The 27,402-nt window shown below is 45.8% G+C and overlaps 1 protein-coding gene and 1 long non-coding RNA gene across 2 annotated transcripts in view; one reads left to right on the forward strand and one right to left on the reverse strand.

Annotated features, from left to right (window-relative positions):
- Positions 1–4,367: 4,367 nt before the first annotated feature.
- The window catches only part of gli2a (GLI family zinc finger 2a), a 94,892-nt gene continuing 71,857 nt past the window's right edge, over positions 4,368–27,402 (forward strand). The window contains exons 1-2 of the mRNA XM_064326736.1: positions 4,368–4,936; positions 25,279–25,424. Of these exons, the coding sequence (XP_064182806.1) occupies positions 25,310–25,424 (115 nt within the window). The 5' untranslated portion in view covers positions 4,368–4,936; positions 25,279–25,309. The remainder of the gene's footprint in view (positions 4,937–25,278; positions 25,425–27,402) is intronic.
- On the reverse strand, positions 6,842–25,397 carry LOC135250455 (uncharacterized). The gene is made up of 3 exons (XR_010328938.1): positions 25,258–25,397; positions 11,447–11,489; positions 6,842–6,996 (listed from the first exon to the last, which is right to left on the reverse strand). It is a non-coding gene; the product is annotated as an uncharacterized LOC135250455 (long non-coding RNA).

A 27,402-nucleotide genomic window follows, 5' to 3' on the forward strand; every position in this document is an offset into this window, starting at 1 on the left:
TGTACATTAATGGAATTAAGTGTTCTATAAAACACATCCTATAAAAAAGTAAATATATTTGGTTTCCGTTATAACATCCACATCCATGCAACATTGTAAACACTAGAACAAAGTAGCAGAGCATCTGATTTTAGTGAAACAAAATAATGTTTTCCAAAATATGCTTTATCAGTTACTGAAATTAAGTTCACTCTTGTTCCATTCACAACGGCTGATGAACATTAAGAATAAACCTGTGAAAATATTTCATGGAATTAAGCTGCTTACCACTGACACACATGCACCCACGCACACACACTCTCTCGCACACACGCAGACACACACACACACATACACATGTGGGTGCACACATACATGCATGCACGCACAAATCTAGATATTCTTATTTGTTCTGCTTGGTCTATAAAACATTGTTAGCGTTAACAGCTAACAGGTTCACACTGACATTTCAGTATCTATGACATCTCCCCCAGAGCACAGAGGGGTCCTTGGTTCACCTTCATGTCAGTTTGACTAATAGGCAAGAATTCAGAGAATTCAAAGAGATTAGGATGTGGAGTAATTATAATCCCACTACCATGCTTCATAACAGACAGGCATGGTGAGAACTTGCTGCGTTTTTGACCTCACATCTTTAAGATGATGTTAGTGTGATCATGCTTCAAAAGAACACGTGTCCACTTGGTTTCAGATATATAATAGGGAGCAGAACGTCACACAGTTCATGAATCACATTCTTCACACAGCTGTTCACCCATCTTCACACTGATGCTCCATTATTCACGTGTAGTAATGTATTTTGCTCTATACCATATCTGCAGATAGTGTATTAATGCAAAACCTCATTACCCTTACAAAGTGGACTTCCTCTTATGATTCATAATCATTAGTCATTTGAAAGCAGGTAGTTGGAACAAACATTGTACATATAAAACCACATTGTCCCTCAAAACTGTCACTGAAATTAATTAACCTCCATACCAAATGAGAGTGTTTAGCCTCATATGCGGTACTTGATTTGCATTGTTAATCGGTTTAAACGCTGACAAGCAGGTGACCGCTGTATTTCGCTCAGAATTCCGTATGGGTGACATTTCCCCGGGGTACGCAGAGGCACTTGGTCTAGCCTGCTGCTGTCACACCACGAGAAAGACGTTTTCACGCGGTCCCAGTGCAGTCCTTGCGCGACTCTGACTAGCTCATGTGATCATTTCTGGGATAGACATTGTGCTCTGATCTAAGCGTCCTTGGTGAATGCTTTTGCTTCTGTTTGAATCTTTACAGCGTCTACAGCGATACCCAGGGCCAGCTATCGCTTGCGATGGACAAAGCAGGTGTCACTGATAAAAACACACGGCTCTGTTCTCAACACTTAAGGGGGAAAAGGAGACAAACTAGCTGTTGACATTTCACCCGTAGAGCGAACGCGCGCTTGGCATAGTTGTGTTGCGCTGTATTTTTGTTGTGTTGACCTTTATTAGGCCACGCTGAATCCACAGTGCCCTGGATCACATAGCTTCCAGCTGTGAATGTTGTCCGGTTTTGACAAATTTAAATCTGGCAACCTAAGTGTGCTGCTGAAAGAATGTATGAGTTCATGTGAAAAAAACTAAGACTAAGGCTATAATCTCAAATTAAAATCAGTAGGTAGGCAAAAGAAGACCTATGGCCTTGACTCCGCAAACAGGTTCACTTATGCACGCACACACAGTCTTTCAGACTCTGACGAAAAGCGGGTGCTTTTATGAACAGGACTTCAAAACGCTCGTTAAAATTCCTGCTTTTAGAGCCTACTGGCGCAAGAACAAGGCAAATGCCCTGACATCGGGGCACCAAACCCTTTTAAAACAAGCACGCGCATCCGACCTGCTGAGTTCCGCAGAAAATTCTTGCACGTGAACCCTTGAAGGCTCCCAGGCCGTGGTTCTTACGTCACCCCCGCCCTCAGAGCGATGTCTGCCGATGAATGTGACAAAAGGCATTCGTACCGTGGGGCACTCGGTGTGAAACCTAACAAAGTAGAACTTTCTATGTATTGCTATGTGTCAGTAAGCAGGGACTATGTGAGGAGACACCGAAGTAAGACTAATGGGCGACCCACGGTTGGTTACCGCGGAACACATTAAACGTCCGAACAAAGAATAATAAAAAGTGTCTGCAAAATATCGATCTAGTGGCGCGCAACCAATTAAACCTGAAACGCGCACAAATGAACTACAAATTATGGGAAATAGCACACGTAGCCTATCGGTAAACTAATATAGACCAACCTTAAAACATATCATATACAACGATATGCTTACGTTTAGGATTTAACATAGGCGAATTTTTAAATGTAGCCTACAGCCTACATTACTGACAAAGTTGACTTTGAATAAGCTATGGCTTCTGGTTCATATAATGGTATATGTGGCACGAGTATAGCCTATATGATATGTGCATAGGCTATAAATTGTGAAAGAATAAGACTTGGCAGATGCTTCTTTTGAAAGCCACTTACAATGACATTATGAATGAAAATATTCATCTACTAAGATTAGTAACCTACATGTAATTTGACAGTCGTCTGACGTGACATTATAGCGTTTAACACAGTAGTTTTCACAAAATTGTGGTTAAAACTACCTGTTTCAGTCTGTGCTTGATTTGAAAACGTTTTAAACACGTTTAGATTAGAAATACACCTTGACGGGTTTATTAAGTGTTAAAGAGATGTGTTTAGGTTGTGTTCAAATTCTAAACATTTGGTTTTATAGTGTGCGCTTTCAGTCGTACCAATATTAAATAACGAATCCAATCATTTTTATTTGTTTATGGATATATTTTCTTATATGTGTACATGCTTTCTGTTTTGAAATTAACATATTTATCAGTCATTTTAATCATTAATATATTGATTTCAACCGCTTGGCCAGGACTCTCTTGAAAAATAGATTTTTCTTATCTCAATGGGACAAATATAGGATACATTAACATATAATACAGACATGGATACAGTTCCACATTTATCCATGAATTATTTTATATTCGTCCACTAGATTTTACAGGGGAAATTATCCATATTATATATCTCGCTGAAGTCTTAAAATACACAAATCATATACTTGCCGATTTTATTTTTGTAATGCCTTTCTTTTTCTTTCCACTAGATGTCACTGTTTTGCATAAAACGTTCGTTTGGAGGACCCATGCGGCCGTTGCAACTCACGCTTTATCATGGAATGGTCACGTTTAAGCAATGGATAGACCTTGCGCTTGCATAGTTCAATTAACGTGTGTAAACACACTGAAATAACTACAGTAAAATATAGTATTAACATACGAAACGAAGCATGCTCTCTTCCTTCTCTCATGCTCACGCGAACGCTGGATTATGGCAGGAGTATTTTCGAAGACTGTAAACTAAAATTAGTTGATGGTGTAACTAAAGCAATGATTTAATCGGAAAAGTTGTATTCACATTCACCATACATAAGGATTTTCACAGTAGTAAGCTATTTATTTATGTATTAAACGTCCCAGCCAATATAATTTATTTTCGGAGGATACTGAAGAATGCCATTATTCAGTTTCACTGATTAAGTCATGTAGATCGACTTCAATTGTCGTTCATACTCACATTTTTCCCCCAGATAAACATCAGAAGGCTACGATGAAATTGGTTAGGCCCTATTGCTGTCAGGTTCCCGCAAAACTAGGCCAAACTGCTTTTTAATTCCCAGTTAACCTATATAATAGGGCCGACTCCGGATTTGGTCTAATCGATGAACCCTAAAACATTTTCAACAGTAAGTTTTTGTCATGTTTATTTTCATTTTATATAGCTTATAGTCTAATTGCTGTTCATGGTCCGAATTTTAATAAAATTGCATCAACTTATATTAGGGTTAATTACTCGAAATTACAACATCATTAACATTTAACAGTAGGCATACTAAATCAAGAGTTGGTATAAAGTCGACAGAAGTAGTGATTAATCTTGCATTATAATTAACAGCAATTGAAGTATAGTATATGGACAGTGCCGTATTAGGCTACAAACATTTTAAAAAAGAATAGTATAGTTCACAGGCCAAAATGAACGAATTTAAGGAACGTCGTTGCATAACGGTCTAAACAGCACGTGTGACCAAAAAAATGTAATCTTCTGCTAAGAGAGAAGAGAGAATGCTTTCGATTAAAAATATATCGCTTTAATCAAGTAGCCTTTATGTGTGTGCATAATAAAGGGGCTAGTCTACGCTACACTCTCCACTCCGGCCGCTGAGCAAATCCCCTGAAATGGAAGAATAATGAAACTTTAGCTAACTTTTCCCCCAGCCTCGCTGCTGAATTCAGCTAGCCCGGCCCATCTGCTGTAGCAAATGGTTGAACTCACCAGGGAAGTAGAGGGGAATGAGAGACAGAGGGGGAGAGAGACACACAGAGAAAGAGAGAGGGGTACCGGACTGAAAACAGATCAGCTTGAAGATCTCACAATCACACGTCTAAATAGCAATCGACACTCAAAATCGTCTTTGTCCTTTTTATCCATATTTTATGGTCTGTAGAAGTATAACCGGCGAGGTTTTTGTCGAGGATGAAAGCGGTTAGAAAACTTTGTTAATTCGGGATGATGGATTGTAAAAGTTAGCGCGAGACGCATTAGACGCTGTTGTGAACTCTATGAATGATCTCCTAGAAATCACGAAGTTGGTTCGAACTTTTAAAAGTATATCCCTAACCGTCTTTTTTTCGTTATATTTAGTTTTGATTCAAAAGTAGATGGATTTTCTCATCACGTTCCAGGGGACATGCTTCTTGTTGCTTTTTGACCGAGAAAACATCCCGTAAATAAAGAGTTTGAGTTCGCCAGAAGAATCCAGAGTAAAAGATTCATTGGACGGAATTGAGAGCCATCGAAGTCAGATTACTGCCGGGACAAATCTTCTAAGAGGTAAATAAACTAAACGTTTATCTTTACAATGTTATTCTTGTTGAAATGACAATAACATTACGCATCACTTATTGCAGCCTACGTCAAAATGCGATACTGGAATGCGTATTAAGGATTTTATGCAATATAGTCTTACTATAGAATACATTCTATTTATTATTTTCAATTGTGCCACTAAGCAATCCATTTGTCTTTACGTGGTCATTTGTGTTTGAGTAAAGGTGAAGCTCCTGGTCACTTTTCAGATCTCATTAGCACTTTCAACTTATGTGACAAAAATTCTGTCATGCAACTTGATCCATATGCGAAGAGACCTGATCAAAAAGATCTTGTGCGGCAATCCCATTAGCGGCTTGTGCTCCAAAAAAGTTTTCTCTGTGATTCTCTGATTCTGATCTGTAGTGCGAACAATCCCACGCGTAGGACACCATTTACTGGTAAACAGACAAGGCCATTTCCATGTACTGTAAGAATTAAATGATTGTTCGCCTCTGATTTAAGAATGCACAGAAAACAAGCCTGAAGTCAGATCTGGGCAACAGATTTAGTAGTTGCTTTAAAAATGCTTTTTAATTAACGCAAGTATACTTGAGGTGTCCCATAAAGTTACATTCCGTTAGTAAACATTTGCATGTAACTCGCTGGATGACATCTGCATGATTAACTTGGCTGTTCTAATTTCTAAAATAAAAACACTGGTGCTCAAAATGAATAGCATAAATAGTATCTTAATGATCATGTTTTTAAATGGAAAAAGCTTATATCTTGCAACTTTTGTGCAAGCCACGCTCGTTTCTGTCCTGAACATTGTTAAGGATTGTAACTAACAGAACAATCGGAAACATCTCTTCCTCGGCGCTAAGATCGAGGTTTTAGAGAGTACTTGAGGATACCCCCTGCACATCCAGCATAACGACACACGGCGCTCAGCCACTTGCATTATGTAAATAAAGATTCCAACAATTATGTCCTAAGTGCCCAGAGTTCAGTGGCGTTAAAGCGGTCGGCTCTAAATCTCTTGGGTCAGCAAGGTAGCGTGCTAATTGTTGAAAGTTTGTGGGCTCGCCATCAGTTCACTGTTTGCATTTCCAGGCCGAAAATCAACAAATACTCCATCCGTTTTTTGTGTGACTGCTGACATGTTTACTATAGGGGTTTCCCTTTAGTTGTAATAAACTGGAATTAACATTAATGAGCGCATCTAGATATTAGACACCACATTTCTGCCTTCATCATCGCTTTAAATTAGTAAAGTGGAAAAATGTTAAAAAGCCTGAGCGTGTAGCTGCCTGTTACATTCGCGCGCGCGTGTATATGTATACACACGCACACACACACACACACACGCATTCACATTGGCTCAAACAATCACAAACACAGCCTGTATTTTTTTAAACATCTAGAACTTTTTTCTTGTCTTCATGAATGATACTGAGCATAACCTAGTGAACTGATAAACTAGAATATTCTGAATTTATTAAAAGTGGACACAAATGCATGAATAAATGCAAAATACATTTAGTGCTCACTGGTTGTATAGCCTATTTTTCTGCATTTTTTAAAAAAACAACTAATTGTATGGAGAGCTTAAAAATGAAATACAAAAATAAATGTATTATTTCCTTGCTGCATAAAATCATTTTAATCACTGCAAATAGTTTAAGAAAATAAGAATACGTTAAAAAAAAGGGGGGGAAGAAGGAAAGATGCAGGAAAAGCTCAGTTCAGTTCCTCTGGAAAAAAAGGAGTGAGATGGTGGGAAGTGTGTTTTTTTTTTATGTGACAGCCTGGCTGTGGCCATTAGCATAAGAAAAAAAAGTTTTAGTGCATTTGCCATTGTGCGAGATGAAGAGTTCCAGCAGTCAGGGACGAGAGAGTGAAAAGATGTAAGAGGATGATGGGCCATTCAGATTATTCAAGCAGGCCGGGGCCTGTGGTCATCAGGCCCAGGACCCGTGATGGGAATGTCACTTTCATCTCCCCAACCGCCATTCTGCCGCCATTTTCACACGTCCCCCTCCAGCCAGCCTTTATTGATCGGGGTTTTCTTCTCTGGAAATCTGTGGAAAATTTAATGAACCAAATGCTGTAAAAAAAAAAAAAGGGGGGGGGGTCGGCTTTTTTAAGTGACCGAAAAAAGAGGAGTAATACCAATGAAGCCTGGTATGCGGGAGGAAGAAGGGATTGGAGAAGTCTGAATGAGAAGTGAGTTAATACTCCCTGCTGGGGTTGATTCAAAAGTTAAGACAAGGACGGGATTCTGAATTCCCCCCGCGGGCATGAACACTGTACCAATTAAGCTATTTAACACCGGGTGTCATTTAGAGAGTCCAGCCAGAGATAATAAACTCCTCTCTGACAGACCCAGCGAAGAGACAGGTCTCCTAATGCCACATGCATTAAAAGTGCAATCTGATCACTGTGGCATGCTCGCGTTCACATGTTTCCAAGGAGATCAGTTTCCCGATTCATATTTTTAAAAATGCGCCATGTGTTTTGTGCGGTTGTAGTGTATGTTTCACAATCTGGTATTGTTCGCTAAAATTAGATGTTGGTCTTGATTGCCAGGACCGCATGTAGACTTCAGATATGTTAAGAGATGGCTGGTTATTGTAAAGATATTCAGGCCGTGAAACACATTCAAACAAAGAAAAAAAAGTTTTCTTGTTAATGGCCACTTTAAAAGAATATTTTCACCACATCTGTGTAATTTGCAAAGGGATATGAATCACGCTGTTGAATATGATATGGTCCCCATTGGTAAAACTAGAAAAGACTGCAGTTTTTTCACAATGTTTGTGAGCAGAAGCAAAAATGCAGCTTGTATTTATTTAACCTTTTCAGCTGGTTGCACAGTTTGGATATGCATAAAAAATCTGACATCTAAAACTGGCTGTAATGTGGGTTATAGCAATGATAATCTGGAAAATCCCTTTGCTCTGTAAACCAGCAGGAAAAAAAGCAGTGCACCGCTTTAAAAACAATGTGTGTAGTTTGTTGTTTTGTGAATGCGGTTGCATGTCTGAATGGAACCGCACAATTGCTTTTGAGGCACAGGACCATTTTGTGTTTGCCTTTAAAATTTATATCTCAAAGTTACGCTGTTCCACTCTATTTCAGATACATTCCTTCTCACTGCTACATAGATTTTTTTTTTTTTACAGAAATCACATACAGTTAATAATCTATATTTATTTGCACCAAAGAATCTCACAAGTGACCGATTCGTGAACAGGCCAAACAATTAGTTCTAATTAATGTCAACGCTTGTGTTGTCCTGACAGGACAGTCACTGCTGCTTGCAGACGCTTGTCTGAGGAAAGTTGGAAAGAGTCCAGGCGATGCAGTTTGCTGTGACACACGAGCGGTGCGGGGCGTGTGCGGGGCGTCGCGCTAACGAACCCCTCGCGTTACCGGTTTGCGCGCCGGCGTCTGCGCCGCGTGGAAAAAAAGAGCGTCGTCCCCGAGGAGCGCGGCGGCCTGCGCCCGACCGCCTTTGTGCCGCGGACAATGCGCTGCGTCGGCCGGCCGGGACCTCGCGGTTTTCCGCCCCGCGCGAGGAGCCGCGGGGACGACTGAAGCACACTTGTGTCAGGTTTTGAATTGATTGAGATTTAATGGCCATTTAGTGGCTGTGAAAAGCAGTGCGGTTTGGCGCTTGTCTCACGTGTCTTCTTCTAGTGGGGGGGGAAGAAAAAACAACAGGGAGAGAGAGATGTTTCCGAGTAGCAGTCGCCACCGCAATCGTTGTCAGTTTCAAAAGAGCGATCTTTAAACCCCATCTCTTGAGCTCGACTTGGACGGCCAGAAGACAACTATGCGTTTTTACCAGTGTGTCTGTGGGTAATTAGCAGCGCTTCATATCTCCGAAATCAGAGAAGGGAAAAACACACCTCATGGTTTTTATTTCTCAGCCAGACTGCCTTACTGCTGAGCACTTTCATCCGGAGTTATGTCACACTGGGCTGGGTTTTCACTTCTTTTATCAAAGACTGCCCCCTTTCTATTAAAATAAAAAGGCCGGAATATTAAATTAAAAAGCAATCGAAGTCGCGTACGCCAAAGTAACTACGAATTAACCGCCAGGGTGAGCGACCTCATTAGTAGTTAGAAACGGTCCAGGTTTTTCAAACGAAAAGTGTGCAATTACAGAGAGCGTAGCGCGTGTTGAGGCAGTTTCTCAGAGGAAACGACATTTCCACGTTTGCAGCTAAAAATCCGCGAGGCCCGATGTGTCTCTAAGCTCTCCGAAGCCCGCTCCACACTCCCGCCTGAGCCGTGTTTTCCACCGACAAAGCTTAGGCCTTCGGTCACAGCTGTGTCCCCACAGTGCCGTTTCCTTTCGCTCGTATTCTGAGAGAATTCACCGGCCCCAGGGTCCCACACTGAGCATTATTAGGCTCGGTGTGAGTAAGGGCCTCTCCCCCTGAGCACCTCGAGACCTTTTGCACATCACGCATCAACTCTCAAACAATGTAGCTCAAGGAATACTTGATTTGAATCCAGTTTGTGGACACTGCGAACATTAAGTGCAGCTTCCATGCTGAACAGACTGAGCTTTTTGGGCCTTGTCTGTCCTTACAAGGCCACTGTGGACTGAACAGAGATTGTGTGGTATATAGAATAACAGTCTTCTAAGGAGTTCCTGATTTGCTTGTACATTTTTGTTTGTTTTTGTTAAAACATACAGTTTTCCAGCTTTGGAAAATGTGGCAAGGCTGTGAGTCGTCTCATAGTGGTGGGCATGCTTTAGCTGTAGAAACTGAAGTTCCTAGCTTTGGGTCCATGCTAAGGCGCTAAAGTTCCTAGCTTTGGGAGCATGCTAAAGTTCTCAGCTTTAGGTAGGTGCTAAAGTTCCTAGCTTTGAGCGCATGCTAAAATCCCAAGATTTGAACACCTCATTAGTATGTTATTATACAGGATTAAACCCCATATTCAGAAAAATATGACCGTATTAATTGTGGGCTTACATTGCAAATTGCCAGTTAACATTGTGATATGACTCTGGACTTTGTGAGAAGTGGCCCAGCTCACCTGGAAGTAGAGATTAGTCACAATATTCAAATATTCACGTCAACCTTTTTTTGTGGAATGAGAAATCGGTATTTGGCCTCCCATTACAATAAACACTGCAGCGAACAAACACCTGTGTTCGGTTTTGCTGTGCAAAACATTTCCCAAACACTGTGTTCACAGATACACCACACATGGTGCGGTTTAACAATGTAGCTTGCAAGCTACTTTCCAAAATTGAAACCCTTGATTTAAAAAGTTTCTTAAAAAGTTCTAACTAATTATTATGGTACAACACTTGTGGTTTCATTGCTGTCAGCTAGAATTAACTAGTAATTCCATAAATGAATATATAAAATCTCATGAAAATACATTTTCCACAGTTCTGTTGTAGAATGCAGAAGTATGGCATTCCCTTAGTATACCAGGCTCTAACGCTAACATTTTTTCCAAGGTGCACATGTGCTCCAAAGTTGAAAAATTTAGGAGCAGACTAATGTATCCCGAGCAGTAGATGTGCTCCTAAATAATTTTTCCATTCAGCACACATCGATTTTATGAGCAAATGCTCCTAAAATGGGAGTACTATAGAGCCCTACCTACTGAAACTGCCCCAGGTAGTGACTCCACCCCAGTGTAATCACAGCCACTAATAACCCATCACTGGACTCCACATCTCCACACCCACAGTCCGGCTCCCTGTAACTCAAATCACAGTCCTCGAGGGCAGAGAGCTGCCCTTTACCTGGGAGTCAGGTGTGAAGACTGGCCAATCATTAGCACTAATTGTTCAGTTAATTGGGAGGAAAGGAGGAAAGAAAACCAGGGCCATATTTGGAGGGCCAGATTTGAGTATACAGGTTCGGGGTCTTCTCCATCTCAGCATATCCTTAAGTAGAATGAGGGTGTATTTCACAAAGCAGGCTTACTGAGTAAGCTGGATAACCGCACCGAGTAAAACCCAGAACAGCTCTGTTTACTTCAGTCCGTGTTTCAGATTTGGGAGGGTTTCGGGTTTTACTCAGTACAGTTATCCAGCTAACTCAGTAATCCTGCTTTGTGAAACAGGGCCCAGGTCTGAATACTGAGGTCAACATAAAGCTCTCCAGAGACGCTACTCAGCTCTTCTTCCTACACCAAAAAAAAAATGAAACTGGTGGGGGTTTCATTTACAGTTTTGTATTTCAGGGAAAAAAGCTCACTCAGACATGATTTGATAAAATCATCCAGAGGGTCACTGCATCTTATCGTGAGACTGCTGGCGCTAATGTAATTCGTTATGCATACGGGTTGCTACAGCAAACTGAGGTGTAATTAATTGTGTTAATTTTTCGTCCTGTGAGCGGGCATCAGAGAGGACAGACAGAGGAGAGAGAGAGAGAGAGAGAGAGATGCTGCACATGAACATGGGTTGAGGGCAGCCAGTCAGAACTGCGTGGGCATTACAACAACAAAAACCTTTTCATTTTTCAACTTTGTGTAAACTTCATTACTCACCCTGCTTGAGGATGGATATCGTGCTGATGTAGTCCCATCATCCCTGCAAATAAAATACATCTGTTTCAGCTCAAATATGTACTGTACTCGTCGCAAGCAGGGTGTGTCTTAAACAATGGTTTATTTCACTGTCCTGCGCACAGCTAGAAGAGCTCTAAGTAAAGCTGTAAGACTTTATGTAACTTGAGGATAGTGTTGCTTGTCTATATAAGACAGTGGTTTTTCATTGTCCGGTGACAAAAAAAGAATATTTTAAAAATTCTGGTTAACTGAATGTGCAGTACTGTAAATCACTGTAATTATAAACATTTCTTAAATTAGTAAAGCAAAAACATTTACTTTTAAGAAGATGGGCAAATCATCACGGTTCTGTGCGTTCCTGGGAGATGTGTTGAAAAGAGGTGTTTAAAAGATCCTGCTTTTGAACTGTGCAGCCACATTCCCTGTTCCTTCCAGTCACTCCGGGAGACAGACATGGGCCTCCTTTTGCCAGACTCCGCCCCCCCAGACCCCCCCCCCCCCCCCACCCATGCCAGTGAGGAGAGAGAGAATTAAACAGATGAAATCATGTACACAGTTTATGCGCTGTTTAATATGTGTCATCAACAGTCCACCTCCACACGGCCTCGCTCGCGCTTCTCTGCTTCAGAGAGTGATTTAGCGGGTCAGAGAGGGGTCACGCTCGGAGTTTGCTGAGGACAAAGCTCTAATTTATTTCATTTCCTAATCTAAAATAAACAGAAGAGGAAAATGGTGGTGGGTGAGGGAGGGGCTCAGTTTTTTTGGCTTGAGACTGACTACACATGGCTCAACAACAGTAACCTGGTCTTTCTCTCTTTGAACGCACAGACACACAAACACACACACACACACACACACACACACACACACACGAGCGCGCACACACACAGTTTTGTACATCGCTGGGAGACATCAAATTCTGGCATATTAAGTCAAAGCCTTAGAAGAGTTAGCCTAACCTTCAGGTTGTTCTTCTCTGCTGAGTGCCCTGGGGTGCAGGATGTAGGAAGTGCTTGACTGTGAACTTGCGCATTCAGGGTGAATCACCGGGCCCTCAGCCTGTGGAGCTGAGTGGCTTTATATGGAACCAAAAGAGACTCAGTCAGTCAAAAGAATCAGATGCCTGGAGAGGCCTGGCCCTTTAAGAGTTGGTGTTTATAGTATCAGAGTCTCTGTTGTTTGGCAACGATTCATAAGCGAATTAATTTCTGGATGCCTCTTAGTAACCAGACAATCACAGAGCAACCAGAAATGCAGATAATTACGTGTGCATTCTTTTCAAGGCTTGTTTTTGACATTTTTTTTCCGAAATCGAAGCAGTCAGCAGGAAACGCAGAAGCGTCGCCGATGGAGACATTTCAGATGAATTTCAGATGCAGTCACAGATAGCGAGGAAGCCCGAGGACTGAACACTTTGTAAGCCGTTACCCGTCTGTCGCAACCACCCCCCCCCCCCCCCATCGTGACCCGCGCCCGCGAATCGCCGTAGCGACCGTCCCCGCCGTTCGCGCCCACACGCGTGGGACGTGTTCCCCATCCCGCTTGTGCCTCCAGCGGTGACCCCAAACACGACTGAAACGCTGCCAGGCCACAGACTCCTCGCTGACAGACAGGAGGACAAATCTAACATGTGGTGCTTAAGAAGCCATGTGTTAGTCTTTAGCAATCAAGCGCCTCTCCCCCACACACACACCCCCTTTCCCCAAACACACAGTCCTACCCTCAGCTTCACTCTGCACCTCGCTTCTGAGTTTTTGGGGTGCTACGGTTGAGACTCCTCACACCTCAAAGAGCAAGATGAGGGTCAGTCATGACTGCAGGTACCCCCCCCCCCCTCCCCCAGGGGTTTCAGTCCCGTCTGTACCAGTATGAACCGCCTTATCGCTAAAAATCCCAGTCCTGACAGCTAGTGCTTTGTTACAGATATTTGAATATACAAAACACTTCCACTTACAATGTTAAAAGTAATTTACAGCACCAGTTAGAAATCAATGAATCAAATTGCTTCCCAGCACCGAGGAACCAGTCAAACAAGACTGGACAGTTTTTATTTTTGTAGCCTGGTACGTGCAGTGTGACACACGACAAAGACAACCCTGAATACAAAACCACAGCACTGCTCAGGACAGGAGCTTAATTAAGGAGTTAACTTGGTGCTAAATGGGGTGGTGGTGGGGGGGGGGGGTGTGCATGCTTTTATCTGTAATTCAGTGAAGTGGGGCTCCCCCCACATTAGGTTTTGCATGTGTCTGTTAGTGACCCGGGGCTGCCCGTCACCTCACACCCCGGCACAGGCCGCCCCCAGCCTCACACGGGCGCGACACGCTGGGGCCTCCCCATTATCACGCTCGCGGCCGCACATCACAGGGAGGAAGCCGGCCGACGCCACGCCCACTCGCATAATTAACCGCCAACTGTGGCGCAGATGACAGTTGAAAGCAAGTAGCAGAAACAAATCCTCCATATGGTGACAGCGTAGAGGGTCTCCAAACGAGGGGCAGGGCAGCACTGTGACTTTTTAGACCATGCTGTGAGTGGGATCTGCCATTTACTGTACTGTAAAAAAACATGTTCACTGCAGCACAGAGCTGCTTTTCTTGTCTGGGAGAACACCCGCCAATCAAGCCAATTGGCACTTTAATCAGACCACGAAAGCGTGAGATATGAAAGCGAAAGTCTCAGCCAGACAGTTTACAGACAGGAAGTGATGCAATAAAAGAAAAAAGGGGAAACTGAACCAGAGGCAAAGTGGAATAAAAAAAAACACGAGGAGGCGGCACAGAAATTCACGAGTCTGCAGCCACCTTCCAAAACGCACAGCTCAGCGCCCCGAGCGATGCCTTAGCGATGCCTTAACACGTACACCACATACATAACTCCAGATGAAGCAGTGGGAAAGGTGTTGAAAAATCCATTTTGCATTGAAGTGCATATTTAAAAGCGCTCTTTCGCTACACAGAAGTCAGTCCCGTGGCTCCATCTTGGTATGAGCCAGGAGTGCTTTTGGACAGCGCGCTGGCCCGCAAGACAGGCCCCTTCCCTGAGAGGTGCAGAAGCAGCCCTGCGTTAACGACGCTTTCCAGCCAGAGGAGCCATAAATCTGCTCCTCCGACCAAATGGCACCGGGAACAACCAAATGGCACCGGTGGAAATTCAACCCTTGGGTGCGGGGCGGAGACAGCAACTGTTTTTCACGCGCTTTCGCAGAGGCGACCCTTCCTGAACCCGGGTCCTCTTCCAGGAAGAGCGCAGGTAAACAGCCCCTGGCCTGCTTCTCCCACGGAAAGCTGCCGTTCGAACCGCCCAAACGCGTAAACTGACGGGACAAAATGACTGCGGCACGGCTACAGAATTTTACACACAATCCTGACTGGTGTTTCCTCGCTGCCACGGAGAAATTCCAGTAAATTCCATCAGCAGTTTAGATTGACAAAAAATTGAATCGCTTATAACAAATTTCACTGTGGGTGGGTGGGTGGGTGGTGTACGCGTGTGACACAGTGGTTTATTGAGACGATATTTTCCCTTCACTGTAGTCCTTTGAAATGATTATTATGGATTATTATTATTACATATCTATTTTTTTTATTATTGTGGGTTATCGCGTTACTCTGGGTAGTGAAGTCCAGGAGTCTTCGTAGGAGGCGCGTTTTGGCGTGCGTCTGGGGCGATTACTCGGCGGCCTGATTCAGAGAGACGGGGTGAATCCCGCCGGCGGCCTGATTCAGAGAGACAGGGTAAACCCCACCGCCAGCGCACTCTTTCCTGAGCTCCGCTTCGGGGGCCCGGAGCTCCACATCTGTTTGACATCGCCGGGGCCCGGAGGAGCTCACCCACAGGATATTGCATTTGCAGGCAGGGGGTGCGAGCGTCTCCACAGGGTCCTGCACTCCGCGCCCCCCACCCAGGCCCCCCCAGGCCCCCCCGCTCCCCGCCGGCCTGGCCTTGAGGAAGAGGGCCCTGGACACGCTCTCGTCCCGCGCGCCCATCCGCCGGCTCTCCGTCCGCGAACGCGTGACTCGCGGGCGTCTTCGCGCCCGTGCCAGACCGGTGACTAACGTGAGACCGGTGCGGTTTTTTTTTTCCTCTTCTCTGCGTTCAGCAACCGAATTCCTTCTGGGAACCCGAGGCCCCTCGAAAGGGAGCATCACAGGGAGGGGCGTTTTTTTTTTTTTTTTTCTGGGAAGACTGATTCACGCCCGAGACGATTTCAGACGCTGTCCGTCTGCGTTTCGACTTGTTGTCTGCCAGAACCCCCATGTAACTCGAGTCGTGTGCGCAGGAGGTGTTTTGGGTTCCAGGAAATCCAGCCACCTTTGTATTTAAATTCATTAAGGAAGCTTTGTTGAACCCGGGACACCTTCGCGGGCTTTGTGTTTAATCAGGCACTGGCTGACTTTGAAAACAATGCCCTGGACACATTCCTGGCCTTTAACAGCAGATACTTCTCCCGCTCGTTCAGGAACACAAGCAACTTTAATCAGTGACTTTCAGGAGTATCACAATGGCTGTTAACGGTAGTAAAAACCTAAGTTTTATTCGATTTAGGGTTTTACACAAAAAATAGACACATTTCCAAAGAAAATCTGAGCCCTTTTATGGTACTCAAAAGAACTAGATTTTCGTGTTATAGGTTTTTAAAAGCAGCATATGGTAAGATTTAAGGGAATGGTGTTAAATCAAAAGACCAGATTAGTTTTCTTCTATTATTTTTCCAATAAAAATACAAAACTGCACAATGTGCTCTTTGGCAGGAGGAGTTTAACCTCAGCCTAAACGAAAAGAAGATGCAGCGTTAAATGTACTTACACTAGTGTAATAGGGGCCAAAATATGCAGGGATTATTAAAGAGTAGAGGAGGCAGAGGAATCTACTTTGCGTGCGCCGTGTGATTTCTCAATGTGACCTTTCAGAGCTCACTCAAAGTAATTTGTTCGTATGACAGGTAGCTGTGTAATTACTCATAGTGGGATGTTTTAGCTTGTGATGAGCTCTTCTGCTCCCCGGAAAAGCGGAGCACCTGGCCTTGCCAAGGCATTCTTATCTTAGGTAGAGAGGAGGGAAGTCCCTTTTTTTTTTGTTGTAAGGCGGTCTGGATCTCCGCAGCTACGCGAGCTTGTTTATTTTCGAAGCAGAAGCGCTGTGCGTCTCGAGATCTCCGCAAGCTCTTCCCCGAAGCTCTCCAGAGAAGGGCGATGCGATCATTTTGTTGTGGCCTTACCAAGTCCGTGACAGTGATGTATGGTCTCAAAGTTTTGTCCTCGGGAACATAAATAAATAAGTAAATAAACAGAAATGGCAGCAAGAGTAAAGAGGGTTATACGGAAGGCTTTTCGCGGCGCTCTTAAAAAGTCGAGAGGAAGTCCACGTCGGTCTGGCCGCAGTGGTTAAACCTGGCCTTGCAGAAAAACCAGCTGCGTTTTGTCTGAATTAACCGGCTGAATTTTTTTTTTTTTTTGCACAGGAAATGGGCTGGACCGCGGGTTAGGCCGAATAGCGGCCCGTCTGCGGGGGGAACGGGGACGAGGAATACCTCACACCCGGCAGCTGTCCACCTGCACATTAAATAGCGGTGACCTTAGAATCCCCCCGTGTGGGGACTGACTAATAGCTCCTAAACCGAGCCTTTCCTTCCAGGCCGGAGAAAACCCCTGAGCAGTGAACGTATGAGCGAGGGTCTGACGTGCTCTCCCGTTCGCTGGCTTATCTGCGATCTGGGTTTATAAGAGGCTGCTTCCTGTGCAAATGAGCCTTCTTGAAAACCAGTAAAAGCACGACGTTTAAAGATGTTTAAGTTGGGTGTTCACTTTTTCCTATGGAGCGAGGGAACTCGAGTAAGGCTCTATAAATAAAACTCTTACCTTCCTTATATATATATATATATATATATATTTTAATGCGTTAGACTATTTCTTAAGCGTAATGAAAATACTGGTTCTTTCTGTAATTACCGGCTTTCGCTGTCCGCAGCCATTTGCGGTAACTCGGGGCGAGCCGTGTTCTTGGGAGCGTGTGTGCACAGCGCCGCAAAGCAAACGCACCGCAGGCTCTGCTGGTCGAGTGTGGCTGTCTGAAAGCGCGCAGAGGGACAGAGTGTAAGGGGGGTGGGGTGGGGGGGTGGGGGGCGGGGGGGTCTAGGAAGGCCCCCCTCCGGCTTTATCTCCAGCGCATCGCCCAACTAAATCCAGCCTATTCAGCGGCTTCCTGGACTGTATAGGGTCTTCATTGTGATCCAGTCATGTGCAGAGGGCGGGTTCGCTAATTGTTGCTGTTTCCAGCCGCTCCTGAAAGAATGTTCCGTTCCCCGTTAGCCCTGAAAGACAGGGCTCCTTTCACCCGAAGGCTCGGAGGCCGCCGGGCACCCCGGTGGCCCTGGTGACGGCGAGCGGCCGAAGGACTGCGGCGTATCATATTCTCAAAAGCAAAAGCCAATTGCTATCGCCATTTTTTGTAGACCATTTCCTGCCTTGGTCCGAAGATCCTACAAACCACAAAAAAAAAAAAATACAGCAGCCAGGCTATTGATCGGAGATGGTAATTTCAGTAAACGTACACATCAATGTTGAAATAAACAGAAGCTTCAGATGCATTTCCTGTAAATCAGGCCGTTCTGGGAAGGAATGACAACGAGAAAGCGGGGCAGAGGGTCGGATGAAACGAAATACGACCAAATCTCCGCGGACGGCCCATCGCCCCAAACGGCTGAGGCTCTGAGTCAGGAGTGCGGCTTCTGAGAAGGGGTGAAATGGCTGCGGAAAGGCTGTGGGACACCACACCGTTTGCAGCTCGTTCGCCGTTTTCGTATAATTAACGACATGTTTTTTTTTTTAAACGAAGAACAAGCCTAAATCATCTTCACCTGCATCCTGGCGACGGTACGGGTGCGGTACCTCACCTCGGTCACGGCGTCCAAACGTTTGATATGTGAGCCGCCGTTAAAAAAAAAAAAAAAAAGACTAGGTGTTTGAAGACTGCACAGAGGCTGTAACACAGGACTCTGTGGAAATGCTGAGATCATTAACTCTTTTTTTAGGAGTGGGTACGGTGGGGGGGGGGGGGGGGGTGATACCTGCATCAAACTGCACAGGCTGATGTAGAGCCAGCAGCACCAGGGAGGCTGAGGTCTGTGATATCTGTCTGCATTCCTCTATGTCCCGGTGAAAGGAGAGCTGGCAACGGTAGTGCCGGGGTGAAGGTGGCGGGGGGGTGGGGTGGGGGGGGGCGCTCGTAGTAGAACAGGGTGTTAAAACAAACACATGCCGATTTCAATACAATGACGCGGGGGCGTGTGTGGTGGAAGTGGAGCTGTGTGGGGAACTGTCGTCCTTGTTGATGAACTTTCTCAGGGGGGGGGCCCGGTCCGTATGGCCGGGCGCCGTAGCGATTGCTCACACGCACGCGCCGAAAATCAACAGCGGCTGGCGGGGAGAGGCTGTGATTAGAGGGACGCGTCGTAGCTGCCTGACGCGTGGGTCTCGTCGCGCCTGTTTATGGTGACTGCCCTCGCCCCTCTACCGCTAAGAAACGGGTTCCAACACTTCTGCAGGTAAAAGAATTGCAGAAGTGTTGTTCAAAAGCATGAAATAAGGAGTGCATTTCCCCCTTTTACAGACCACCATCCTTTTCCTGTTTTACCAATTTGTTGATGAACTGACTAATTCATACATTGATTGGTCATAAATCACACAAATAGTTACACATCCACTCCCTGTAATTTGGCATTGAAATGCAAATGCACAGTGGTACCTGTCCATTTGCAAAAGTAACTTCATCTGTGATACGTTATTTACAAAGATAAAATGAATCAGGTGTAATTCTCCCCCTCCCTTTATGCAGATAATATTTATATTGCATATTCATCCTTAAGCTTCCTCCGTAGAATAGCAGCCCTTTGTCAGGCCAAAAGGCCCTGAATGGTCAGTTGTGACTTCAGAGGTGTTGTTAAACCAGATTTAACAGTCAAACACATTAGCTCGACTGATCTTCAATAATGAGCTCACAAATACAGCAGGGAATTGGGTGGGGGTGGGGGGGGGGGGGGTGATGGGGGTGGGTGCGCATTCTTGAATGACACTACATTCATTTGCCGCATCTATCACCTTCAAAGAGAAAGAGCTCTCACACCTGTTCCGCCTCCTCAAAGTGATCGCGGCAGTAAAGAAACACGCGAAGCTGTCCGTCATGCGTCGGGTCCTCTGCGCGTTCCTTAGCCGGAGAGACCCGGAGCGAATGCTGTAGCAAACTCATCTTCTCCGCAGTTCCGTGCCACGGTCGTGACTAAACGCGAGAAAAACGCAATCGTTTTTTAATCAGGCGGAAAACACAAAAGAGGGGGGAAAAAAGAGCAAAAAAGCAGCGGGTTGGGATTTTAAAAAAAGAGTCGTTTTAGGTTTGAGGATGTTTAGATACATATGAAGAAACTCCAGGAGAAAAAAGGTGCAGTTAGACCATCTGACTCCAATTTTGTGGAGCATAATTACTTAGCTTTCCTTGCGGAGGGAGAAAAGAACAGGGGAGACTAAGCGCTTGAAAAGAAAGGCTTTTTCTGCCTTGTTCATGTCTGTGCACAGATCAGATTTTTATCATTAAAATGAAATGTGGTTGTCTGCAGTCAGCCTGTCATGTCAGCCTGCTCTGGGCAAGTCTGTAGGTGTGTGTGTGTGTGTGTGTGTGTGTGTGCGCGTGCGTGCGTGCGTGCGTGAATGTGCATGAGTTTGTGTGTGTGTGCGGGAGTATATGTGTGTGTGTATGTAATTTACCAAGTACCTCATGTCTTTCCACTGGAATCTGAATCAAATGCTGCTCATGTAAACAAAGTCAGAGCTTAATTGATGGGTTTACTTGGATTATCTGATGTCGAAATGATTCTGGGGATTTATGCCTTTGAAACATAAAGAACAGAACCTAAGTGATTCAGATTAAGTGCTCGCTAAAGAGGAGGGGGAGCCGCAGAGTGCGAGGGGGTAGAACCCAAATTCCTTTAATAGTTGCCAGACTGTGAGTTTCTTTTTTTTTATTCTCTGTCCCTCATCTCTTAACTTAAAAACATTAAAGAGCTATCCAACAGCCCCGCACACCTGGTCAGACCTTTCCCAGTTTTTATCAGCACTTAGTGATGTTATCTCCATGATGCAAGCTGACACTTACAGGCATGCCGTTTATTCTGAGCTTCAGAATTTTTTTCTGTACTTTACAAGTTGTTTTTCAAACAGCTTTGTTTTCATATTTTACTGCACGGCGCTGAGAAAATATGTGTTTTACTGCTGGTAGTGATGTTGCAACGTAGCAAACAGCCAGGTTTCTAACCCCAGGGAGGCAGTCGTGTCCTTAAGAAGACAGTCAGATTAGCCTCAGCTGCCTGGCTAACCTACAGAACAATAACATGGCTAAGCTACAGAACCATAACATGGCTAAGCTACAGAACCATAACATGGCTAAGCTACAGTACGATAACATGGCTAAGCTACAGAAGCATAACATGGCTAAGCTACAGAACATAACATGGCTAAACTACAGTACGATAACATGGCTAAGCTACAGTACGATAACTTGGCGCTACAGAAGCATAACATGGCTAAGCTACGGAACGATAACTGTGAGGAGTGAGAGATACGACAGCATTTCTGATGCGGCCTGATGAGTAGATTAGTAAGAAGAAAGGAAGGAGTTCACCGTGGTGTAGACAGTGACAGTGCTTTGAATCACGCCCTCTGCGGAGAGAGCCCCACGCTGAGACGTTGAATAGTGAGAGCGGTCATTGCTGGCGTCACGGCGCGGCGCGGTCCGCAGCTCTGGAGGACCCCCGCGCGCTCGGCCAATCCCGGCCTTTCCGCAGGCCTCGGTCACGGATGCATTTCCGCCAGGGGGTTGGGACGGTGAATTAGGAAGGGGTCGGGGTAGGATTATCCCCCCAGTTGTGCCCCTCTCCCCCCTCGCCCCCATGCTCACACACCCCCCACCTTTTGTCACGTGTGGGGGGTGTTTCTGATCCCGGTCGCGCGAGGTGCTTGGCAGCCCTGCTGGCCGGAGGAAGAGAAGGGCCCTCTTGTTGCTTGTTTGCGTTTGCCGCCATCTGTCTGTCGGGTTCCTGACACCTGTACCGGCCCATCAGGGCTTGGCCCCCTTGTCAGTTGGGGGGGGGGGGGGCTACTGTTCAGATGGGAAAGGGTGTGATGAAGGAGGGGGGGGGGGGCAGTGTGTTGTAAAAACGGGGGGCTTTCCCTCCCAAGGACACACTTTCTTTCCCACTCTCGCCTTGCGAGTGAAAGATCTTTGACCCCACATTTGGTGATTTCCCGCTCTTTACAGGCAAATATAGCTATTAGTACCTTGATTTTTTATTTTTTTTTTACCCACAAATGACCGTGTTGTTTGAATAAATTATTCAGCGCGCTTATTGAATTATTCACCGGCTATGAGCTGGGGAGGGGAGGAGGGCACCGCATTAGAACTAACAAGGCACTGGAGTAGGACAACATTAATAAAGCGCTGCCGCTTTCTCCAAGCCCTGCGTTTAATCAGACGCGGTTCTGCATATTAAAATGGCCCTGTTCTGTAATAACAACATGGCGAAGGAGCAGAAAAAAAAACAATATCTGGGCACTGGCCCCGTGACCGTGCGCCAAAGGGCTGGAATAATGATAGAGAAAGAACACATGGCTCGCACTTAAAAATAAAAGCGCTTTGAGTCACGTAACAGATGCGTTCCTCTCGAAATAGGATGTCGGTCAAAGTGAATTCGGGCCTAAGTTGCACGGGGGGTTTCAGTGCCCTGGCGATGAATGCGGGCCTGGGGGGGGGGGGTGCGGAGTCGTGTCCCGGTGCTGACAGGGTCAGACCTGGGGGGGGTGTCTTATTCATGTAAACAGTAACAGCGCAGGTCTGTCCTAAAAAGCGCGACAGCGCCGGGAGAGAGGTGCTGAAGTGTTCAGTGAAGACGCTGAACGAGGTGCCCGTGACAGAACGGGGGGGGTGGACGCGAGCCCTTGGCGAAGGGAAACAGAAGCAGATGCCTCCTAGCCCTGTTAGCGGCTCTCTGCTAATCGGCTTACCCTGGCAGGGAGCTGGGCGGAGGGAGCTGGGCGGAGGGAGCTGGGCGGAGGGAGCTGGGCGGAGGGAGCTGGGCGGAGGGCGCTGCCGCAAGCCCGCGGCTCGACAGGCTGGACGCGAGCAGCGGAGAATCACAACATATCATTTACTTCACACGCTGCGTGCCGCCTGACCTCGTCTGACAAGCCTGCTTACTGAAAAAACAGAGAGCGTGAAGCCTTTATGCTTTCCATTATTGGGTTTTTTTAATAATGTGGAAGCCTTACAACTGAATCCCAGACAGCTCGGTATTCTTCTGTGTATGGGAAATATGTGTATCGACTTATGTCACCCTTATTAATGACCATCGCATGGCTTATGTATGAATTACCTTTACATTGGAGATCTTCAGTTCACCTTAAGGCAGCAATCGGAGACAAAAATATACATAACAGCAGATTGTTATGAATGTCACGTGTACATCACTGACATCTACATGCAGTAATACATCGTCGAAAGTATCAGCGAAGGAAAACAAAGCCGCGTGGACTTTTTCGCTCGCGCCTGCTCTTACGGGCGAGGCCTCGGTGGTCACCGCCGCGTTCGTCACAGCTGCTGGCGTGCGCGCTGCGCTCGGCGCTCCCTCCGGACACAGGTGCACCGCAAATTAGGACCCACGTGTCGGGAGGGGACCAACGCACGCTTCTGAGAACTGACTGAACACGGCTACGCGTCGTTAAGATTTATTCTCTCAAAAAAAAGTGCGTCGAGATCTACTCAGTGTCCGAGTCCAACGTCTATAAAAGTAATGAAACGTTGTAAGCGTTTCAATTTTAGGCTTAAGTGCAACCTGCCAACAGCTGTGAGACAGGTGTGGGGTGTTAACCCAATTCATTTGGGAGAATATTCTGGCCTAGGAAGTGTTGACTAAGGCGTTAGTAAAGGTATTTATAACGCAACAAGCAAGTGTGTAATTTACTGTGATCTCAAAACCTGTTCTATTAAAAACAACCGTACCCCCATAAAATAGCACATAGCAAACAAATGAAAACAAACACGAATCTCGTAAAACAAAACCGAGTTGCTGGAAAAGTGTCGGCAAAATTGTTTCAAAAATGTCAAATACACTCGTCACTTCCCCAAGTGAAAAGGCACCTTTAAAAAAAAAAAGAAAGCTTTTGTTTACTTTGATGATGTGACCAAAGGTTCAGACGCTTAGGAAAAGGAAAACAAAGCTTTACCGCGTAAGCTCTTTAAGGGTGTCAGCGGCGTGCCGCGCGGAGGGAACAAGCCAAACGCCGTCCCGCGGCGAAAGCTCCGCCGCGCGCTGGCTACACTTTAAATTTCAGGTTTTTATTTTTCTTTTGGGGGTTAGACAATGAGAAGCGCGGCTCAGCGCAAACAGAAGCGATAAAGAGGCGGGGGGGGGGGGGGGGGTTATGCAGCCCTGGTTTACGGGCGAGGCCGAGCGGCCGGCGGAGAGCGAGCCCCTCCCGCGTCCCGGGGATCAGCGAATGAAAGGGCCCCTGGACGCGGCCCTTTTCAGGCCCCAGACCGCCGCGTGTTTGCTCTGCGCCCAGGCTAATCTCGCGGGCTCCGCTGAAAGGGGGCGGCGCGCTGCCAGCCCCACTTCCGTTCGCTCGCGCGCGCGTTTGAACGTCCCGACGGGGCGGGAGGGAGGGAGCGAGCGAGCCGGGGCCCGCCCCTCAGTCAGAACCGGGCCCAAATTCAGCCGGGTCACACCGAGGCCTGTCCTCCATGCTGGACAGCACATCTAAGCAAGAACATACTAAGAGTATCAAAGAAAAAAATGTACAATACATCAATCTGTTGTTCAGAGTTAATAAGTTGAAATGTGTGTCTGAATTCTACTATTTTTGTGGTTGTGCTGCATTATAAAAGTAGTCAGAGAGACTCGAACACTACAATTACTTTTACAGCAATGTGTGTGTTTCAAATGTCAGATGTTTTCAGTTGGCAAATATTTGTCAGTATTTTATCGTTTTCCTCGTGCTGCGTGGAGTTTTGTTTTGATCTTTTCTCAGTATCCTGCACGTTCGGTCTCAGAGACACTCATTCTGTACCTGTGGCTCTGTACTAATAACAGCCAGTGGTTTCCAAGGTTGCTGACCCAGTTTAGGACAGGCTCACTTATTAGGATTACCATAATTATGTTTTTTTAAAGATATATGAATTAGCCAGTTTGTCCAGGGTGTTACAAATGCTTCATTGTATCTGGGTTGAATAGCTTTGCTGAACAATGTTGCATGCCTCCACTTGATCTAATTACCTGAATTAATGCTATTATCAGTCAGAGAGGTGGAGGTGCTCGCCTGCAAATTTTACCTCGTTAATTTTCTCTATTTAGGACCCTGCCTTACTTTATCAGGTGTTATAGTGACTGCATGCTACAGAGTGCGCCCTCTGTTGGAAGCAAGGAGCACTACAGCTTTTCAGATTTTGATATGTGGTTGGAGGAATCAGTTCTGTGGACAGGCACTTGATGCTAGTGCTGTTTGCCTGTGACTGCAGTGTGCATTATGAATACACTCTTGAGCTGTTTCCTTTCTGTCTGTGTGACACATCATTTTCCTCTTCACATCTCAAGTCCTGAAAAGTTGTTTTATTGGCAGAAATTACTTTATGTAATATATTTAATTTAAATATAATTTCACTCTCTCTCACTCTCTCTGGAACAATGCACATTCCATCCCTCTCCATCTCCCTCTCATACACACACTCTCTCTCACACACACACTTACTTTCTTCCTGTTTTTTTCCAGGTCTTCTCTCCCCCAGTCATCGCCGGTCACCATGGAGACGTCCACCCCGACTGCCACAGAGAAGAAGGAGTGCAAGATGTCCGGCTCAGAAGGACCCAGCTTCTCCGACCTCCCCAAGAAGCCGTCGCCGTCCGCAGTGGCACGAGGTAAGCCCCTTTACCCACGAACCCACAGTATCAGGCCTGTGAGCACCAATCAGTATCACTGCCGTATAAAACACTGGCGGGGAATTCTATTCCTGGAGACCCAGTGTGTATGGAGGTTTACCCTGTCAATCACCCTGTCTCAACTTCAGCTTCACTCATAGATTACATCAGAGTGAAGCATTTCAGGCATGGACACAAGAACGGTCAACAGGTGTCATTGACGAGCTCATCGATGAACGTTACCCAAATGTCAGGTCACACGTATCATTGGCCCAGTTAATTAAGCACAGGGTACGAAGGTCCTCGAGCCAGTACAGCCCTCTTTGCTCACCCCTGATATAACGTATCTAAGCTCATGTTTTGCAGAAAATGTAATGTGTGAATAAACTCCCAAAGTGCGTTCAGGTTCATGCATGCATGGCACATGCCCCAGCATCACATACAAACACTGTTTCTCAGCCGCAGTCCTGGGGACCCACTGTGTGTGCTGCTTTTTGTCAAAGCCAATCTCTCAATCAATTAAGGTTGTTGAAAACTTGTTTAACTTCCGCCTTAATTGTGTGGTTTAACTTATTTCAACACAAAGCAGATTTGGCTTGTTGCCATTTGCTGTCAGTAAGCTCCAGTCATTGGGCACAGATGGTTTCAGGTTTTCACACTCTCAGCAAATAGGGCCCAACTGATTTCACCTGTCAATGTGTGATTGAATCAATTAAAATGGAATCTCTTTCAACTTGAATTACTTACCATAGAGCACATACAGCACAGAAAATGAAAGCAAAAGTTAGTATGACTGACACATTCCAGAAATGTAAACATGGGACGTATTATTTTAGGGAATACCTAGTTATTTCTGGCAAAATGTGGCTTTAAGAGGATAAATTAAGAACAATTAGCGGTTCATTAAAAATACAGAGTTTGTTATTAGGGTTGGAACAAAAACCAGCATGTACAGCGAGTCATCAGGACCGAGTTTGAGTGACACTGACTTACAAAGTCAGGGTTTCGCAAAAGCTTGGCTAGTTCCTGCAAGTTAGCACTTTCACACATAGCTCACCCACTGCCTTTCACACGCACACATCGGCCACTGACTGGCAGAGCCAAGGGACTGGTACAATGATGTCACCGTGGCAACAGGTGCCCGGTTTCCGGCGCTAGCCTAGCCGCCGCTCCGCTCTCACGTACCGCAGGAGCTGCGTGTGAAAGAAGCGGCGCATAAAATATGCATGGAGGAGATAAAAGAGCGACCCGGGAGGAGATGCCCCTGGTTATAATCAGCCTCCGATAAGCCAGTTCCAGAGCGTCCCCTGCCCCCCGTCAGAGGTGACTTACTGTACGGATCTGACGGGAATGGTAACGCAGCCGGGCCCTCCTCCCGGCGCATTAGCATGACGGCAGGGCCGTCCGGGCGGGCGGGGCCGCGCGGCGGGGAAGCGGCTCCGCCTCGGCGGCAGGGCGGCGGGTTGCCGTTAGGAGCGGACGCTGGCGGCGGCGTGGAGCGCGCGGGCGTTTAATGCTTCTTAAATGCGTGTGCGTGCTGATATTAATGAGTGGTGGCGTGGCTCCGGCGCGTGTGTCCAGCACGGGACAGAAAGAGAGAGAGTGAGCAAGAGAGCAAGGGAGAGAGAGTGAGAGCAAGGGAGAGAGAGAGAGAGAGAGAGAGAGAGAGAGAGAGAGAGAGAGAGAGACTGCATGTTTTTTAAAGATGTCAGTGAATGCGTGATGAAAGTCTGGCATAATGAGGTTGAAAGACCTTGTTCTTACCTCTAGAGTATAAAAGTAATGAATTACTTAAAATGGTTGGTAGAGCAGTGTGGACGACGCGGTCCTTCGGAGATTGACAAAGATGGCGATTGAAGGCTACCTTTGAAATGGTAATGGCTCGTATCATATTGTGGCATCTTTAGTGTTTAATGAAGGGCTTGGTGGCCTGCCATCGTAAAGCAATAATCATTAATTGTTAAAGGAACTTTAAAGA

This window comes from Anguilla rostrata, chromosome 3 (genome assembly GCF_018555375.3).
Source record: "Anguilla rostrata isolate EN2019 chromosome 3, ASM1855537v3, whole genome shotgun sequence".
NCBI lineage: Eukaryota > Metazoa > Chordata > Actinopteri > Anguilliformes > Anguillidae > Anguilla > Anguilla rostrata.